Source organism: Mesoplodon densirostris, chromosome 15, assembly GCF_025265405.1.
Source record: "Mesoplodon densirostris isolate mMesDen1 chromosome 15, mMesDen1 primary haplotype, whole genome shotgun sequence".
Lineage (NCBI taxonomy): Eukaryota > Metazoa > Chordata > Mammalia > Artiodactyla > Ziphiidae > Mesoplodon > Mesoplodon densirostris.
The window spans coordinates 28,401,205-28,421,629 of NC_082675.1; the positions used below are offsets into that span (position 1 = coordinate 28,401,205).

General features: G+C 42.2%; 1 protein-coding gene across 12 annotated transcripts in view; it reads right to left on the reverse strand.

Annotated features, from left to right (window-relative positions):
- The window catches only part of CEP192 (centrosomal protein 192), a 95,676-nt gene that overhangs the window by 37,207 nt on the left and 38,044 nt on the right, over nt 1–20,425 (reverse strand). For 7 of the 12 annotated variants that reach the window (XM_060119545.1, XM_060119544.1, XM_060119551.1 and 4 more), the window contains 13 exons: nt 15,921–16,749; nt 15,707–15,833; nt 9,704–9,875; nt 7,792–8,668; nt 6,690–6,838; nt 5,020–5,256; nt 3,534–3,659; nt 3,198–3,341; nt 3,031–3,094; nt 2,470–2,609; nt 2,278–2,370; nt 1,617–1,735; nt 530–706 (listed from right to left, as the gene is read on the reverse strand). In XM_060119545.1, the coding sequence (XP_059975528.1) occupies nt 530–706; nt 1,617–1,735; nt 2,278–2,370; nt 2,470–2,609; nt 3,031–3,094; nt 3,198–3,341; nt 3,534–3,659; nt 5,020–5,256; nt 6,690–6,838; nt 7,792–8,668; nt 9,704–9,875; nt 15,707–15,833; nt 15,921–16,749 (3,254 nt within the window). The remainder of the gene's footprint in view (nt 1–529; nt 707–1,616; nt 1,736–2,277; nt 2,371–2,469; nt 2,610–3,030; nt 3,095–3,197; nt 3,342–3,533; nt 3,660–5,019; nt 5,257–6,689; nt 6,839–7,791; nt 8,669–9,703; nt 9,876–15,706; nt 15,834–15,920; nt 16,750–20,425) is intronic. The other 5 variants (XM_060119550.1, XM_060119547.1, XM_060119546.1 and 2 more) reach the window with 2 other exon arrangements.

Consider the following 20,425-nt stretch of genomic DNA (forward strand, 5'->3'; position numbering starts at 1 on the left):
TTTCAGGAGTCTAGCTGAGAGGGGTCTTCACTGAGAGCTGCGTAAAGAACACGTGCCCCTTCATCAACTAGACTCTAACTCCTTAAATAGATGCAACGTCTCTGATTATTTCTTCTTCCCACCAGTCCCCAGGGCTTTCCAGAGAAGGAATGAAGACACACTTAATTGCCTAAGTTTGGTCATCAGCACAGAATTCACCAGAGAGCTTAAGAAAACTGAAACCTAGGGCTTCCCTGGTGGTGCAGTGGTTGAGAGTCCGCCTGCCGATGCAGGGGACGCGGGTTCGTGCCCTGGTCTGGGAAGATCCCACCTGCCGCGGAGCGGCTGAAAAAAAAAAACCAAAAACTGAAACCTAATTTTTTTGGCTTGTATTTTAAAAATAGGTAAAAATTTTACTAAAATATTTGTATTCATGATAGGATGAATAATGAATATGATAGTTTTATTTCAATTCTAAAAACATTAACATGGTCATCATCAACACAGAGAAGAGTAGCATTAGGTGATAACGGCTACGGTGTATACTCACTGTGTCCTGCCCAGGGGGACACCTCCCCATGCCAGGAACTGCTTGTTGGATAAAATCGAAGGAATATCTGAGCAGCAAGATGCAGGCGTCAGAGGCTTGTTTCCTGAAGAAACTACTTCACCTTTTAACATCACTTCATACTGAGGGCCAAACGACTGCACAAATATTTTCAAGATCCTAACAAAGAAAACCATCTAAGTTCAATATTCAGAATTCAATTCTTTCGACAACTATTGCCCTATGTGCTTCCTTCGTCCAAGAGACTGAGCTGGTCGGTGCTGAGGCTACACTGCATTCTCACCCTCACAGCTTACATTCCAGAGGAGAAAACAGACAGAGAAGGAGACGGGTACATGCCACAGGTCCACACCACGAGCACAGTGGGAGAGAAGTGCATGGGCCACGGGAGACAGGGAGGGATCTGGGAAGGGATGAGGAAAGCCTCCTGGGTGGGGGCGCTACCCCGGCGGGCAGGGGTGGGCGAGTCCTCCCGGCACAAGTGTTCGCGTCCGAGCAGCCAGCACCTCTGCACCCAGGGCCCAGCAGGCGGAGGACAGTGAGGCACTCGGGAACCAGGCGGGGGCTCAGGAACCAGGCAGGGGGCTCAGCAACCAGGCAAGGGATGGGCTACGTGCGTCTGAGGACAGCAGGCTAAGCTACATTTATCAAGCAAGTTCAAAAGATGGTGACAAGGGTGCTCCGACCACTGTAAAGTAATATTCACTTATGATTTGGGTGCCAAAAAGTCACTGGCCTGGAAAAGGGGTGGGGAAAAGTAGCTTTAATAACTGACAAGGTCAACTGATGATTTCCTTGGTGAGAGAGAAGAAGTTAGTGAGAAACATCAAGATTGACGTGTTATTATTTACTTTTGTCAGAATATATTTGAAAATAGTGATTTCTTACTTTCTAGTCAGCTAGCTGGGTTAAAAGGAGATTTTCAGTAAGCAGAAAGATCTGAGGCTAAAGGAAAGAGGTGAAGCGGAGCTGTACAGGTGAGGTGAAGCGTGTACTCTGTCACTCAGGCTGTGGACCGGAGCACATCTAAATAAGCACAAATTCGCCATGATCAACAGTCCTACATTACCTTTCCTCACAGGCTTTGGGATCCTTTGGAGAAAATGAAACTATAACTTCGTGCTCTTCTCCAGGTTTAAGGAATAGTTTCTCTGGATCCACTGAAAAGTGACTTCCTTGATCTGGGATCTAAGTATTTACATAATTATAAGTCAACGCTGACTTGCAGACACGGCTTTCACACACTCACACGCCTTGTCTCCCTCGCTGACCACAACTGGGTATTTTACTCCCTCCCTGCCCAGCAATGACCCGCCATCTTCCTTTCTTGGAAAGGATACGTCTTTCTTCTCTTCCATAACAAACTATCCCCTGCCCCATCCCTAATTCCTGGCCACCAACACCCCCTCACTCAGCCACACAACTCAGAAATGATGTCTACACGTGTGGCTCCCTCTCCTTCACCCAGCCACAGGATGACTCGGTCTTCAGGAACTAATCTAGAGCTTGGTTCTTGTACCTATTACATTAGACATCGCAGCTGAACTTCCTAATCATCTGTTTTATGCTCATGTAACACCAGCTCTGAAAGCCCGGGCTCATATTCTTCTGTCTGACCACCCCTGCAGCCCTCGAACAAGGTCAGCAGCAAAGCAACCTTCATAACCCAAGGAGACACTCACAGTCTCAGCCCAAGGAAATAAGTTACAGCCTCCGACACAAATTCTTACCTTGATGTCCAAGTGGACATCAATATTCCCAGCATTTTTCAAAGGTAAGTACTGCCTTGTTGAGGAAGCCACACTGGCAAACAAGTGCATAGTCTAGAGGATGGGGTAAAACAGGCATTCTTTAAAAATGTCACACTTGGAATGAAATCAACCTGAACATAAAGTAACAGCAAAGTGAGGAGTTTAGGGTACCTGTAGGTCTTTCGGAGCGTGTATCCTGGCTATTCCTGTTCTTGCTCGAAGATTGATACTTTTAATGACTGGTGTAGGGTTTGGACTATCAACTTCTATATCAACTCTTGCCAAGAATTCTTCTGCTGAGTCTAGAATCTCTATAAAAGGTCATTCTTTTAGTTCAGACACCAGAGTTATTTAATTCTAAATGCCACACATGGTCCAACACTATGCCATCAGGGGGCACAAAAAAATCTTACAATGACTGTTTAAAGAACTCAGAGAGGAACAGAAATGAGTGGAGGAGAAAAAGGAAGAAAACATCTAATTGGTAGATGAGATAACATCAATTAACAAAAAAGACCCCAAAACGTTTTCAGTGGTACTTGCTTGGGTTATCCATAATTGGATGGGTTTGACCCAAAATAGCATGCTCTCTGCCCAGCTTTAAAACAACATAAAATATCTGACAAATTACAATAAATATTTGACAATTTACTGACAGGAGAAATAAGTCTCAACTTTGTAGTTTATTTAGCTACGGAGTAAAGAAAATCCCATAAGACGTAAACATGATACCTGAAGAAGTCATCTGTTTCTTTGGACTATGGAAAAGAATCCAAATTATCAGAAATTCTGGATCCTGTAAAATAAAAAAATTTTTTTCATACACAGTGAAAGAAAAGTAGTTTGGAAACTTAACTTCCTCCTTAATTCTAAAACAGTCCTTCAATCCCCCAGCTCACCTGTCCGTCATCGCTGGCAGGCATCATATGGTTGATCACCGAGGGGGCGGCCAGCTGAGCAATCGCATGGGCATAAGGAACAGCTTTCAGAGCTGCGTGGATGGGTTCCTTGGAAAAGGTGAAGCAGCGCCAGGCTATGGCGTTCTGTCAGAAACAGGAGAAGCCGCTTCAGTAGAGCCAATGGTGTCATGTTGGTATGATGCTAAATTTGTTCACAGATCCTTAACAAAAATATCTACTTTCCTAAGAGAAGTTAACCAAGGATGCTACTAGCTACATCTACAACTCTAAGTCAGTGTGCTCTGTAAAGGCTTCCTCCCCGAGCACAGTACTTACAGCATTAATAATAAGTCTAATAGGGATGTTGGCGTGCGTCTTGTTTACCAGCTTTAAAGGCAGAGCTTTCCAGCTTCCATAAGTCAAGTCACCAAAATCAAGAACATCTTTCTTTTCTGTTTCTACCTAAATTATGGGAAAAAAGGGATTTATAAAAACAATATATTAATAAATATCACAGCTTATGTTCACATCACTGCCCTTTCCAGCCACAAATAGTCAACATTAAAGGTAAACTTACCTAAGACTCCTGGGGCTATTTTACAATTTCTATTTTCTACACAAGTAAATTATTTTTCTGAGGTAGTCCACGTACCCAAATATACTACAGAACAAAGCAATAGCTTAGCTGCGTTACTGTGAGAAGACAAACTGACGACTTTACAAAACACACAGTCTCCCTTCCACTAGCTCTACTGTTACACTATCGACTTCTCAATTCCCTCCAAAACATATGCAGGCATTTTTGGATTTAGTCCAAACTCTGACAATACTGAAAATGTTTACAGTGATATCTAGGGACTTCGCTGGTGGTGCAGCGGTTAAGAATCCGCCTGCCAATGCAGGGTTCGAGCCCTGGTCTGGGAAGATCCCACATGCCATGGAGCAACTAAGCCCATGTGCCACAACTACTGAGCCTGTGCTCTAGAGCCCGAGAGCCACAACTACTGAGGCTGTTGTGCCACAACTACTGAATCCTGCACGCCTAGAGTCCGTGCTCTGCAACAAGAGAACCCATCACAATGAGAAGCCCACACACCACAACGAAGAGTAGCCCCCGCTCACCGCAACTAGAGAAAGCCCGTGCATAGCAACAAAGACCCAATGCAGCCAAAAAATAAATAAAGTAAAAAAATTAAAAAAAACAAACCCCAGTTATTCCGATGTGTAGCCAGGGCTGACAGCCAGTGTCCTAAAGAGGCCTGCAATCCCACAAGCATTTTGTTGCCCCAACCTGACTAGACCCAATTTCTTTCACTTCCAGAAAATAAGCAACTATACAAGAGGAAATTTTTCAGCGAGCAGAGTCTTCAGGTACAGAAAAGAGAGGATAATCTGAATCTGGTGTTTTCCTCCACGCACATCAAACTATACGACGGAAACCAGCTGGAAAATAGCGTTTAAACGTTATACTTTGCTTACAAACATCTTAGCAAGCATATCTGCGCTTCTATAAAACAAAAGAAATAATCTTAATTTTTTTTTTTTGGGGGGGGGGCCTCGCTGTGCGGCTTGCCGGATCTTAGTTCCCTGACCAGGGACTGAACCCGCACCCTCAGCAGTGTAAGTGCAGAGTCCTAACCACTGGACCGTCAGGGAATTCCTGAAATAATTTTAAATTTTGGAATAAGAAAATATTAAGAGTCAATGTTTAGCTCAATTATAACTTTCTGGCACATTCATCCACAAATTCACTTTACCCAAATTTTACTTCTAAGGTTGAACAGCCTCATTAAAATGCCAGGTATGACAAAGACCTGCTTACAGTCACCTCGATCACGGGGGTCTCGGCAATGGCAGTGAGGACAACCCTGCTTGCCAGTGCTTCTGCCTGTGCCACTGTCTCTGTGTCAGCTGAAAACGGCCAAGAAGCAATGCTGAATATACATCGGAAAATCCCAGGATCAGACGGTATGAAGAGCACTTTTATCTCTTCTGTGGCATGAGGTCTTATGATGACTTTATTCTTGAAAACTAAACAAGGATAAGCTGAAAGATCCACCTTAAAAAAAGAGCCACATGGTCCGTTAAGAAATAACTTCACAAATGAAAATCAGGAAGAAGAACCAACTAGTTTAAGATCCCTTTTCATAGTCACTCAAACTACCAAATCTAGATATGTTAGCTCTTGAAAAATACCCAGGCCTCATAACTCATTACCTGGAAAATACAGTTAGTCAAAATTATAAGGACTTTTTTTTTTTTTGGCCATGCCACACAGCTTGTGGGATCTTAGTTCCCAACCAGGGACTGAACCTGGACCACGGCAGTGAAAGCACCAAGTCCTAACCACTGGACCACGAGGGAACTCCCATAAAGACTTTTGAAGATACATTATTTTTACCTTCACTTTTTTTGAAAAGGGTGCTGAAAATGGCAGCACCTCCAGCCTTGGACATCACCCTGGGACCTGCCTCCCACCCTGGACATCACCTGGGACCTGGTCTCTGCAGCTATGTAACGTAGAGGGTTAGACTGATCTTCAAGATTCACTGTCAGGCCTCCAAGTCTACGATTCTGACTCACTCCAATCCCTCCCTCCTCACTGTGAACAGGGATCTTCTTTTCTACTCCCACTTCCAGAGACATCATTACTTCCTACATGCTCCTAAAAAGGCCTCCAATCTCACCACCTTTCACCCTCAACCCTTTCCTCCAACCACCTGCCTTTCCTCTACCCTCAGGATCAGAGGGGAAAAGCTGGGGAAAGGGAGAGGGAGAGAAGACAGTCTCATTTTATCAGGTAAATCAAGGTTATCACTAGGACGTAAAAGGGGAGAGTAAACCCGTCCACCAATGTTTGTCTGCAAGAAGCTGCTGACGTTGTTTCCCACTCTCCCTACTAACCGAGGCCCGCAGGGTCTAGAGTCTAGAACCTCAGCAGCTGTAACTGATCATGCGAGAGACCCCTGCTCTAATGTTAAAACTGAGTTTCCAGGTATTTCAAAAGATCATGTAAGAACATGATCAGATAAATTAACTTACTAAACGAAGGCATAGGTTGCAAGAGTAACTTGTTTCTTTTTTTTTTTTCTTTTGGAATAAACGACAATAACTTATACTCAATCACATTTAACAAAACCAACAAATAGAGACCAGAAACTTGGAGCTCCAGTCAGTGGTTTAAGCCAACAGCACAAAAAGCACATTTACATGATTTTATAAACAAGTTAACAATGAAACATAATGGTTAATTAATAAATAGTTAACACCTGATGAAATATGAGAAACACATTCAGATTTCACTTTCACTGGAAGTAATGCAACAAAAGGGGAACCAAGAAAAAGATATGATTCCAACAATTCTGTGCAAAGTATATGGTGGTGGACATGCCCCCTGGTATAAAAGGAAGTACTAATACTAGGCAAAGGAGAGCTCCAGCACTAATCGTACTGCAATCGCTAAGTCAGAGGAGAAAGACACAGAAAGCTCACCTTTTCACCGTTGACACTAACACTGAGGACCCCGATGCTGACCTGCAGCCAGTGGTCGGCGGGATTCAGGACACTAAGGTAGGTTTGTGACGCGATGCCGATACAGCAAGCATGAGGAAACTTCAACTCCTCAGGCACTCTTACTTTCCCTGGGTAGAGTTAAAGCAGAGTCAAAATGCATACCCAACACCCCATCAAAAGCACAACTGGTTAAATGGAAATTTTTACAGAAGACTACCTGTTGACACCGAGAGCTATGGTTTTATAAAGTGCCCCAGATCTAAATAGGAGTCCCCAACACTGCATACGCCTCAGCAGAGACTGGTCACTAATTTTCTCCTGAGGCAACCAGCCCATGAGGAAAAACAATCAAAATTGATCAAACTAAAAAATTTACAGCTAATCAACTCTTAGATGTTATTGCTATCAGTAATCTCTTCCCTTTTTCTCCTATAAATATAAGCCACTGCCTAACCTAATGAGAAATGACAGAGGCTCTAACTGATTTTTAACATGGTGACCAAGATTTTCACCATTCTTACGGGGTCACTGTGGAATTTCCTTCTGAAGAAAAAGAAGGCAAAACTGATCGTGCTGCAGTGGCCATGAGCACCGTGTCAGGAAAGCACAGCACCGAGCTCTGCTCCCAAGAGTGACCATCAGCACGAGCACAGGCAGCTCAGCCACTACGGGCGGGAGTGGAAGGGTGCTGCCTCTCACTCCTACACGAGTCACCCCTGAAGACTTAAAAGCTGGCCGGAGACTCCCTCTTTCAGGCGGGTGATTCTATACTAGACGTTTCCTAGTTGAAACAACAACAGAATTCCAAGTTTGGAGCACAAGAGAGAAACAGAAAGACAAAGGCAGTGGGAGTTTTACCTGCGTTAAGTTTTTATGTTTTTCTAAGGCCATTCAGGGACACTTGCACAGAAATACGTTATGGTCTGTGTTCCAAATTCAGGATAAAGAGAAAAGTTTACAAGAAATTCAGGCTAATCAGTATCTCCTTGAAACAAACTAGTTTTATGGTCCCAGTTGAGAAAATTCAGTTTTTAAATAGCAGCAACCAACAACAAGCAGTAGCAGAGAAAAAGCATCTTACCAAATCCTGACATCACTCCTGAATCCCATGGATCAATTCCACAGTTTGGACCAAGAGACTGCACAGTAAAAGGTTTGGCTGTACTTAGAAGACTCTGATTGAAGGCGTTAGAATACGGGTTACAAAGGGAAGAGGCAGCCATCAGCTCCGAGCTGATGTTCTGTCCAAGACAAAGGCCCATGGGCACGGAGTTCTGGACGTGCTCTCCTGTGACGACAGCAGGATGACAGCTTCCCGGGAGCCCGCAGGCTGTGGCGCTGCCGGCCTGGCACCAAGGCAGTGCTCCCGAGCTCGGCTGGGCACAGGGAGCCATGGTGAGGGGACGGTGTGCTGAGAGTGCGGGGCCCGAGGTGGGCATGTGCTGCCTTGAGGGAACAGGGCCGCAGCCCTCGGTGCTGGGGAAGGAGGTCTGGGGAGGGCCCTGGCCGACAAACGCACTGTCGGCAGCAGACGTGTCTATAGGAGTCACGCATCCACTGTCGGGCACAGGCCCCTGGCGGGACACGGGGAGGCGCGGCGTGGCTGGCAGGGCCCACTGGCTGAGGCCAAACTCCCTTGGCAGAGTCAGGCTGACCTGGTCCAGTTCACTGGGATTTGAGGTCACACCTGCCACAGTGGTTTCTGGCAGATCTTCACTTTTGGAGGAAAGCTCTCTTCTCGATCTAAAGTTCGGTTTTACATCTTTAAGTTCGCTACTCAGAGAAGTAGTTTCAGTTTCTTTTTCTGTGTCCAAGTTCTTCTGGATAATATACGGTAACGCTCCTTTTCCTCTACTTTGAAATGGACTTTTTTCTCTCAACTTATCTGGAGCCTGCTCCTGAGACGGAACTGGACTGGCCTGAATAATTGTGGTGCTCAACGCACCGGTGACATCACTCTGTGTGACAAAAAATGTTTAGAAATTATCCACAGATAAAGTGAGTATTACAAATGCAAACCATGCTGATATACTCGCAAAGAATAGAGATCTACATAATGTTACCTCTGAAAAAAAGGATGGCTTATACAAAGTACTTCGGTGGCTGTGAAATTCAGGATTAAAAGTTAGAAAATCTGCACTCATTGTTCTTCCTAATTTACAGGACAAGAAACGAGTGGTTTTGTCTAGTAACTTAGTGGGTAGGTTTAGGCACAGCTTAGCAGAGGAGGCCTGCACTGCACACCGCAAGTCATATGCAGCTCATTACAAACTGAACACTGTCACGTTCACAAAACACACCTAGGTAGTAAAATTCTAGCTTCTCCCACACAAATCTCTCAGACCTCTCTGCTTCCCTCCCACCCCCATGGCCATGACCCTGGCCTGAGCCTGTGCTGCCCCTCACCTGACAACTCCAGCCGCCTGGTGTCAAATCCTCCTGGTTCTAACCTCACCCCCCAGTGCCGCCTCCACTGCAAGGAGCTTTCAAAACATCAACACAGAGCAGGTCTGTGTCCTACTTAAGAGCCTTCAAACTCCCAAATGTTACATCCACGATGTCGTGGTCTGGCCTCCCCTCCTCTCTCCACGTACACGATTCACCGAAGCCATTCCAAACTTCTTGGGGGCCCTCAAATGCAGCGTGTTTTGCAATTCCCTGCCTCCCCCATGCCTGATTCCAGACAGTCCTCCCACCAAGCTTCACTGGACTCACCACCTGGTCAGATTATCAGTCGCCTCCTGAATCTCTCTCACAGTGCATTTCACTACACGGCGTGTCTTGCACGGCCTCCACCAGTCTGAGAGCTTTTTGATGGCAGATGCTAAAATATTTGTACTTGTAGTGCCTACCCAGCACGAGCAAAACGCACACACACTTATTTTAAAGTTAAAAGAGCAACAGAAACTAGGCCTGAACTCGAGTCTGAGTCCTACATCAGTAAGACTTCAGCTCCAGAAGCCTGAGTAAAGAAATAACAGAAGTGCTCCCACCTGGTGGTCCTTAAGGCCACGATCTGAGGCCATGGCGGGACAGGTGCTCTCTCGTTCAGACATGTAAGTCAGCCTGCTGATGCTGGCCTGTGGACACGTCAGCTGGGATGACTCCCTCTCACAGGGGTGCTTCTGCAGATGAGCTGCTGAACTGAAAGACTCCAGGGCACACCTGGAAGAGAGAACACCTGTGCCTGGACTTGTCCATCCCTTCATTTAACATCGTCTACATTGGCAGAAAGCCCTTCCTGCTTGCCTACAACCCTGTCAACCTGCACTACCGTCTGTCCCAGCTGCCATATACAACTCAAGCTAGACTCATTCTTTTCACCCTTAATTATCTAAAACTGTAAATCATAGTCCTACTGAATGAAGTATCTGGTAAGCTACTGAAAAAGAAAAATGTTGTGGCAGTTTCATTAATAAATTCCATATACAGTCACATAACAATGTTAGCTGTTCATTCAACAAAAATTTACTGAATACCTAATATAGAGCAATGAGCAGAGCACTCGCCAATTCCTGCCCTCAAAGGGCAAAGATGAAAACAATCAAAGAGATGGGAAGAGCCACACCATAGGAGCAGTGCAACTCTCGGCTGAACTATCAAGCATGCATAGCAAAAGCCCCTTGACTCAGGTGTTATACATCTAGAGATTAATCTTAAGAAAAAAATTAGTGCTAATTATAAAGATTCGCTAAAAGGATACATCATATATCACTATCAATAATAAAGTAGGCAATCTTAAACATCATGTAGGAGAAAGGAGGCTATTGAAATTATGGCACAGACACACAATAAAACACTATGCAGCTGTTTTAAATCATGCTGTTGACTACTAACCATTGACTCAGAAAGATGTTCAGAATATATTAAGTAAAAAAAAAAAGTTATAAAGCAATAAATAATAAGCTCCTGCATCTATTTAATACATGTGCCATATTCTGTCAGTCAGTCCCCAGCACAGGGCAGGCCAGCCCAACAGAGGAGAGGGCCAAGCTGCCCCTCAAGGCAGAGTGAAAAGTCACACTGGGTGGGAAACACCGTCACAGCCGCCTCTGGAAACAGCTGCCGCACCCCCTGAATACTCTACCATTTAGTTTCAAGTCAGCCCTTAATCTGACTGAATTTTACCCATCATTTCTGTGCACAAAGTTCAGAATACTCAGGTGGCCAACGGACACAGAGAGAAAATCCTATTTTGAATTCTGGATTTTTAAAAGGACCAAATCAAGACAGCCCTGACACAATACTAGTTAGTGAATCTCTAACCAATGGAGACAAAATATTAACCAAATTGCTTCAGGCCCTCTTTAGTCACTGAATAACGTGCACCTGCATGGGTTCTGTATTCACATGCGCACACACACACGCACACACATACTCACACAGACACTATGGGGCAGCAGGAAAAGAGTTCTGGGTACTGGGGTACGTGCTGAGTCCAGCTCCTTTGGTTGAAATGAACAAATGCATTTAGGTTGTATTACTTCAAGCAATAAGAAGTGAACTTTAAGAACACACAAACAAAAGAAGAGAAACTTCAGTCCGATGTCAGACTCCAAAGGAAGCCAAAAACTGCCAAGGTGCCAGCCACACAGAACCTCAAGGCAGTTCTGGAATTAGAAGCTCTAAATCAGCATTACGGACCTGCTGGAAGCTGGCTGGACACTGGAAGACCAGCCAGAAGAAAACTGGTGAGCAGCAAACTCAGCAGATAAAGGGCTCTCACCAGAAAGATGTGGCCACTCAACAAATCAACATTCTGACCAACATTTCACTGTGAATATTAAGAAACTTAATGAATATGGGACTTCCCTGGTGGCACAGTCGTTACGACTCCACACTCCCAATGCAGGGGGCCCAGGTTCGATCCCTGGTCAGGGAACTACATCCCACATGCTGCAACTAAGAGTTCGCATGCCACAACTAAGGAGCCCACCTGCCACAACTAAGACCCGGCAGAATCAAATAAATAAATAAATATTTTAAAAAATTAAATAAAAAACTTAATGAACTGGAAAAACCTGAAAAAAATAAAAACATGAAACTCATTTCACCACAATAAAAAAGGACAAGAAGGATTTCAATAAAAAGAAATGAATACAAAATGAATGTCCACATTGGAAGCCATGAAAGCATAGCTGATGCTACAGAAAATCAGTGACACCAAGGATAAACACTTGAACAGCTCGGCTACCCCGCAACACAGGGAGAACACATAAAGACACGAAAATGAGGGACTTCCCTGGTGGTCCAGTGGTAAAGAATCTGCCTTCCAATGCAAGGGATGCGGGTTCTATCTCTGGTCAGGGAACCAAGATTTCACATGTCTCAGGACAACTAAGCCTGCGTGCCACAACTACTGAGCCTGTGTGCCTCAACCAGACAGCCCCTGTGCCGCAAACTACAGAGCCCATGCGAGCCCGCGCGAGACAACTAGAGAGAGAAAACCTGCCTGCCACAACTAGAGAGAAGCCCGTACGCCACAACGAAGAGCCTGCATGTCACAACGAAAGATCCCGCGTGCCGCAACGAAGACCCAACTCAGCCAGAAAATTAAAAAATTAAAAAATTTAAACAAACAGAACCCCCCCCCAAAAAGCACAAAGATGAGGAAAAAGAAAACAGGCATGGATGCCCAGAGAGGGAGTACCAGCTGCTGAGTGCAGGAGGAGGAGGGAGTCACAGGCAACAGGAAACAGCCTCCTCAGTGGAAGAGAGAACTGTGCACAGGAAAATCAGCCACAAGACGCCAGCATGTTCATTTAAGTTGATGAGAAAAAAAGGAGATGAGTGAAAGCAGGAAGATAAAATGGAGCTGGATGCTCGGCCTCGGCAGGAACGCCTATCATGCAGCAGGAGAAGGGACAGGAGAACGAACCTCAGAACCTGCTGGTGTCCAGCTTCTTTCCCCCTAAGCCTGCAGTCTGGAGGTGGCTGAGAGGTGGGGGTGTGGGTGCAGGTGGCTGACCCGTGGGGAGAAGGAAACCCACCAACAGTCACTTTAGAAAGGTCAATGTGACGCTCTCATTCAAAATATCTGACCAAGTTCATGAAAAAGTTCAGTATCCCCCTAAGATATGTTTCCTACACTTAATGAATAAGTGTATTTTCTTAGGAGCAAAAGAAAAACAGGTAGGTCCAAAACTGAGACCATCCAGCCCAGCATTCTGTCTCTGATTATGTAGTAAAGGGCAGGTGAAGGAAAAAAAATCATAACAATATGTCTTTATAGAGCACTTACAGTTGTTATTAAATGCCTTCATATACAATTTTTTTAAATGTCAAGATCATAGAAAACAAGATAAAATTGGAAAGTACATGGGGGTTAAGAAACAAAAAAGAAAATACTATAAGGAATCTAGAAATCAGAAATGTGAAATGCAAACAAAATGAAAAAGTAAGAAAGAGGCAGGTCACTGTGGTGATGGCAAAGTTCTATGTCTGATTGGAGAGGTGGTTACACACATTCACACCTGTGATAAAATGACATAATTCTACCCATTTGCCCTGCCCAGGACAAGTGATTGCACAAGTGGTGATTCTGTGCAGCATCTGGGGGAGCTGGGGAGGGACATGGGGTCTCTCTATACTATCTTTGCAACTTCCCGTGGATCTACAATTATTCTAAAGTAAGTTTTTAAAGAAAGGATTACAAAGAAAATAAATGCAGATCCCACATATGCAAGACTAAAGTTCCTGGGGTCAGGACCAATATCTTTTTTTTTTTTATTTTTTTTTAATTTTATTTTTTTTGCGGTACACGGGCCTCTCACTGTCGTGGTCTCTCCCATTGCGGAGCACAGGCTCCGGACGCGCAGGATCAGCGGCCATGGCTCACGGGCCCAGCCGCTCCGCGGCATGTGGGATCCTCCCACACCAGGGCACGAACCCGCGTCCCCTGCATTGGCAGGCGGACTCTCAACCACTGCGCCACCAGGGAAGCCCAGGACCAATATCTTAATAAGTAATTTTAAAAAAAACCTTTCCTAAATAAAAGAATGCTTGACTCCACATACTGAAAGGGTGCTGTGTGACAAGGCAAGGTGGCCATGAGGTCAACATAGAGACATAGCCTAACAAGGTTACTAGACTTGAAAGATCTTATTAGACTTGAAAGCATCTTTGGCATAAAGCTTACAAAAAGATCAAGTCAATTCTGAGGCAAAAACTGTTGCCATACAGAAAGTTTATTTTATTAAATCTATGGATATTTTCTTTTATGGCTTTATAAAAGATCTTTTATCTGTTCCTCTATGGAAAGATTTTAATAAGCAGAAAATTTTACCTAAGCAGTGAAATTATCATAAATGTTCAACATTTTGAAACAAATTGAAATTATATTTGATATCCAAGTTACCTATTATGTGTTTCCCAAGCTGCTCCTGGATTTTGCATATTCATCAGAAATGGTGTGGGTAAGCTAGAGCTAAGTATCCGGGAGAGGAAAATATACAAGAAAGGAAAAAACCTTCTAAAGACTAGGAACTATATAACTCATGTCACAAACAAAGGGCTACCCACTCTCCCTAATATGTCAAGGGCTCCGAGAAATGGAGACAAAAAAGACTAACAGTCCATGAGAAAAATGGGCAACAAACATGAATAAATATGATACAAAAGGAAATATAAAGGAAAAGATGCTCATCATCACTTATGATTTAAAGTTATAATGAAATAAAAGTTATACTGAAATAGTTTTTTTTCACCTATCAGACTGTCAACAAAAAGTTTGATAAACATTCTGTTGGTGAGGTTGTGGGAAACAAGCTCTTTTCTAAACTGTTGGTGGAAAATTAAACTAACACAACCTCTACAGAGGAGTTGTACTAATTTAAATAGGAATGTGAATGCATATACTCTTCGACCCAACAATCTCATTTCCAAGAACTTATCCTGTAATACATCTGCATGCGTGCAAAGTGATACAGATAAGGCTGGGATAAGTAACCTTGTGTAGCAAAACATAAAAAGTGTGTAAAGGATCCTCTATTGACTATAAAGAGGGATGAAAATAAGAATATACACTCATATCTGTGTATGTGCACAAACAAAGACCAGAAGGAAACCTAAGAAACCAGCAACAGCAGCTCCCAGTGAGAGGACTGGAGAACGAGGCAGACAAAGAGCTTAATGGAGGGAAACACACACACGTGCACATTTATACACAAATACACAGACACATCTGATGAAGCATTACATTCACACTGTTCAAAGTTCTATGGAGACACACATATACCTGTATATGTGTAAACTTTTGAAACAATGTTGACTTAAGGCATTTCTGAAAAATTAAAAATGTCTTATAACTTGAAGCTTAAGTTACCCTACAGGTTGTGCGAAAACATGTAAAATATTAGGATTCTTATCCTAACCTTTGAAAAAGCACTTATAATCTCATTAGTATTAAGAACACAAATTAATACTGTAAGATAAAAAAAATCCAAAATTAAAAGTTATTTAAAATGCTGATAAGAAAACAGTAGAATGCACACCTTCAACAAACACGGGTGGTAAGAGTGCAAGTCTTTAAGACTCTTTTAGAAAATAGTTTGCTAATCCAGAGAGCCTGAAAATATTCTTATCCCTGACTTGGTAATTTCACTTCTGAGGAAATCAGTTAAAACACAGGAAAAATTTTATAAGCAAAGTTGTTCATCTCAATATCATTAAAATGGCAAACAAACAAACAAAAAAGGTAAAGTATATTATCACCAGTATCGACCAGAAGCACCAAATAAACTGTGACAGATTAATTATGCAGTCTGTAACATTAATTTTCTTTTAAATGCAGGAATTATTTTAATAAGTGAAAAAAGCAGGGTATGAAAATTTGCAAAGAAAAATATCTTGAAAGAAATTCACAAAATATTTATAACAGTTACCTCTGAGAGATGAAGCTATAGATGACTAATTTTCTTTACACTTTGTTCCAATTTTCCTACACTGAGCATGTATTTTATTACTTTAAAAAAAAAAAAAAAAGGTTAAGCACCTACCCTGATAAACTATTTCCAGAAATCTCACTAGGAGAAGAATGACTCAGTGGAGAAGTGGAAGGTCGGAAGCTATCCTGGTCGTCCTCCGAGCCATGTCCACCACACTCAGGAGAGGGATTTTTCAAATCTACCAGAAAGGTGTATTTTCCAATGAGAACAGAAAAAAAAACCACTGTGTAATTTTTTGAACATGACCAATTACTCTGACACTTACCAACACTTTCAGGTGAGATTATGGAATGGTTTTGAAAAGTCACATGCTTTTCACTGTTACTTGTCTCACTAACATACTCATTTTGCCTCTGATATTTTCTACTATTCCGTGTGTCTTCATGCTCTTCTGACAGCCAGAGGGATGCTACCCTGGGGTTCCTGACTAATGAGCTATCAAGGGCTGGAATGGATACGGAGGCAGCTTTTTCACCGTCACCAGAATCTGGTGATTTATGGTCAATGGAATGTGTCTTCACATCAACCCCTGCACCCTGTCTCTCTCCCGTATTTGTAAGAACTGAATTTGAAGAGTTTATCGTTCTCGGTGATGCCTGGTCCACGCTCTCTCCACTTTCACCATAAAAACCAGCTGCTGTGTCTTCTTCTGGCTCCCTTACACTTATGCTAGTAGCACCCAGGTCCACTGCATGGATGTCATGTGTAGTCTGTTCTTTGGACAAAGATAAATCCCAAATATCAGACGCATCAGCTCTTGAAAAGTTGTCCATTCCACTTGCATATCTACTGATTTCTGTTTTTTTAAGGTATTTCTCCATATCAAATGCGTTGGATCCATTACTTTTTTCTAGCTCATTAGGTAAGAAATGAGACACAGCCGAACAGTGCTTTTGTTTACCATCGTCCTGAGAAGTCTTCTCTCGGGTTTTATTTGAAAGTGCCTTGATCATGGCGGCGAGCTGGGAGGGGTCAGCGTTCACTGATGCATCTGCGATGGCAGAAGCAATGGTGCTTATCCTCAGCACAGAATCACCACCGCTAGGCAGTTCGCCTGTATGTCTCTGGGGTTTGCTGTTGATGAGGAAAGTGTCCTAGAAATGAGAAAGTTCACATCAGTTCCATGAACAAGCACATATTAGTTTAAGCTTTATTTGTAAGTGCTACATAAGATCTGACTGTAGCAAGAAATTAATGGTATACCAGTTAAACCTCCTAATGAAGAAAGACAGCTGCTATCAACTTGATTTGTAGAGTACTTGGTCACTTAGAAAATCGGATCATCAGTTGTTCCAAAAAAACCCTTCAGGAGTTAAAGAAATGCTAAAACTGAATCAGAAAATAATTTAAAACCAAAAAATTAAAATACTGAAATTGAGAAGCCATTGAGCCACAGTGACTGCAATTATGATTCTTGGTAATTTCATTCAATTGTTAGAATTATTTATAAGCAAGACACAAATAGAAACCAGGGGTAAAATAATGAAATGGAACCAACAGCAAAGCAATACTTTAAAAATGCAAATTAAGACTTCTGCCTCTAGTAATAGACTAAGTGATGCAAAACAACTCTTGCTGACAGCAATTAGACAGCATATCCGAAAACATCTCTTAGAAGGCGCTGGAGAGCCAAAAAAGGAATAAAAAACTATGGGGCCAAAATCCAAGAGAAGAGAGAATCCCATAGAGGTGAGCCCAGTCCCGGGGATGCTCCGCCCCAGGGGAGCTGCTTCAGGAAGAGGCTATTGCTAAGACATCAGGAAGCTTAAGAAGCTAAGAAAATTTTTTTTAAATGATAAATTTTTAAAAAGAAGCTAAGAAAAGCTGCTCTATGGGAGTAAGGGTACAAAAATCAGGTTCAGAGTTTGCCAGTGATGAGGGGAAGGTGGTGACCATGGTAAACATCCATGCTTTAGGACGAGACCACAGAGGGCTACTCCCTAGGAGTAAAGGTGGCCCTCAGGAGGACCGGAGGCCCAGCTCCAATCAGCTCAATCCCAATAACTGAATTAAAGCAACCTGAGACTGCTACTGTTCCTCGCTCAGAAGCAGCCAAAAATCCTGTCTGGAAGATCTCCCATGGCCTCAAATATTTCAGCAACTTTTCCTGTAAAAGTCCACTCCTCTATCAATGAATGACACACAATGTTCCAAGGTAATGTGGCCCACATCACAGAAAAACACAACTGTGGGGCATGCAGACAATGGATTATCAGAGTCTAAAACACATCTAAATCTAAAACATACTTAAGGAATTAAAAACAACACTGAGAACTCAACGGAAGACTAGAAATTATCAAGAAAGAACTAAATGTAAATCTATAATTAAAAAATACAATAAAAAATTAAGAATCCAATGGACAGGGGGTTCCCTGGTGGCGCAGTGGTTAAGAATCCACCTGCCAATGCAGGGGACACGGGTTTGAGCCCTGGTCCGGGAAGATCCCACATGCCATGGAGCAACTAAGTCCATGCACCACAACCACTGAGCCTGCGCTCTAGAGCCCGTGAGCCACAACTACTGAAGCCCGCGTGCCTAGAGCCTGTGCTCCGTAACAAGAGAAGCCACCGCAATGAGAAGCCCACGCACTGCAACAAAGAGTAGCCCCCACTTGCCATAACTAGAGAAAGCCTGCACGCAGCAATGAAGACCCAACACAGCCAAAAATAAATTAAAAAAAAAAAAAAAAGAATCCAATGGACAGGTTTAATGACAAATTGGACACAACTGAAAAAAGAATCAGACTTGGAAGAGAAGTCTGAAAAAAATACCCAGAATGAAAGAGAAACAAAAAACACAACAGAACAGAAAACATAAAAGATACTGAGAAAGTCTAACATACTTGTTAACGAATATACACCATATAAAATATGCTTCAAAAATAAAGGTGAAATAAAGATATTTTCAGAATGACAAAAGCGGAGGATTCATTACCAGTAGCCTCTTAGGAAACGAAATTGTAAGGGTATTCTTCAAGCAAAAGAAAACTAATCTTAAATGGAAGGTCAGAGATATATATTGGTTGTATGTAATAATAGTAATCACCATCAACATCATCATAATGTCTTATGGTGTTTAAATAGAGAATTAAAATGTAAAACAACAGGCGCTTATAAGACTAGAGTGAAGTAAACTGAATGTTTTATGGTCCTTGTAATGTTAAGGAAGAGGTAAAGAAAACCAAAAAAACCCTATTTTTATTAAACATTAGTAAATGAAGGAGACAGGTTATAATTTCTTGGGTAACCAAAATAATAGGAAAACATATAATAACCAAATTAATAGAGGAAGAAAATTGGAATAATATAAAATACTTCAACAATACAAAAGAATACAAAAAAGAAAAATACCAAAGTCTAGGTGAAATAAAGTGCATAAAGAGAGCAGGTTTAAATCCCCATATATTGGTAGCTCCAGTAAATATAAGTGGAAAGAAGGATTATGAGAAACTGAAAAATAAAATCCAATGCTATGTTTTAATAAGAGAAACAGCTAAAATATTCAATACAAGGCTACAGAAAGGTTAAAAGTAAAATAACAGAAACAGATATAACATGCAAACACTAACTAAAGAAAGCTGGTATTAATTATGTTAATATCAGACTAGACTTAAGGCATAAAGCACCACTACAGACAAACGCAGTCATGCACAATGATAAAAGGTTTGATGCACCGGAAGAGAGCAATTCTAATACGCTTGTACCTTGAAAAATACGGCCTCAAAAATTTTAAAGCAAATACTGGCAGACTATAATAAACAAAAGACAAATCCACAATCAGCACGAGATTTTAATACCTAAGTAACTGAAAGAACAAACACAACAATTTAAAACTACAGTTTAATCATCATGATTTAATAAATTTCACCTAAATGTCATACAATTACATGACAGGCATTCCTCTCACGTGCAAAGAAAACATTTTCAAAACCTGAACAAATGCTGAGCCATATATCATGTCTCAACAAATTTCAAAGGACTAAAACTAAAAATTCTGACTACAGTACAACTGCCTAGAGTCAATATTTTTAAATGTGGAAAATCCCCAAATGTTTGGAAACTAAGCAATACACTTCCAAAAACTGATGGGCCAGAGAAATTAGAAAATACAATGAACAGAATAATGAAAATATGACATCAAAACGTATGAGATGAAAAAAGAAAGTAGGGGATGCCACAAAATCCCTGCTTTCAGGGACATTTAGGAGTTCCCTGGTGGTCTACTGGTTAGGATTTGGAGCTTTCACTGCTGTGGCCCGGGTTCAATCCCTGGTCAGGGAACATCCCGCAAACTGTGTGGCGTGGCTAAAAATAAGGAAATTTATTCCATCAGATGCTTATGTAAGAAAAGCAAAAAGACAGAAAAATTAAGCTAAGCATTCATTTCAAGAAGTTAGAAAAACAACAAATTAAATCCACAGAGAGTAGAAGGAAGGAAATAAAGATTAAAAAACTATGAAACAGAAAAAATATTGAAAAAAGCCTATGAAATAGAAAACAGAATAAAATTGATAAATTAATAAAGTTTGAGAAATACCTGGTTTAAGACTGACCAAGATAAAGAGAGAGAGAGAGGCAAAATAGCCAATATCAGATATAACAGGGAATTCCCCGGTGGCGCAGTGGTTAAGAATCCATCTGCCAATGCAGGGGACATGGGTTAGAGCCCTGGTCTGGGAAGATCCCACATGCTGCGGAGCAACTAAGCCCATGCGCCACAACTACTGAGCCTGTACTCTAGAGCCCACGCTCTAGAGCCCGCGAGCCACA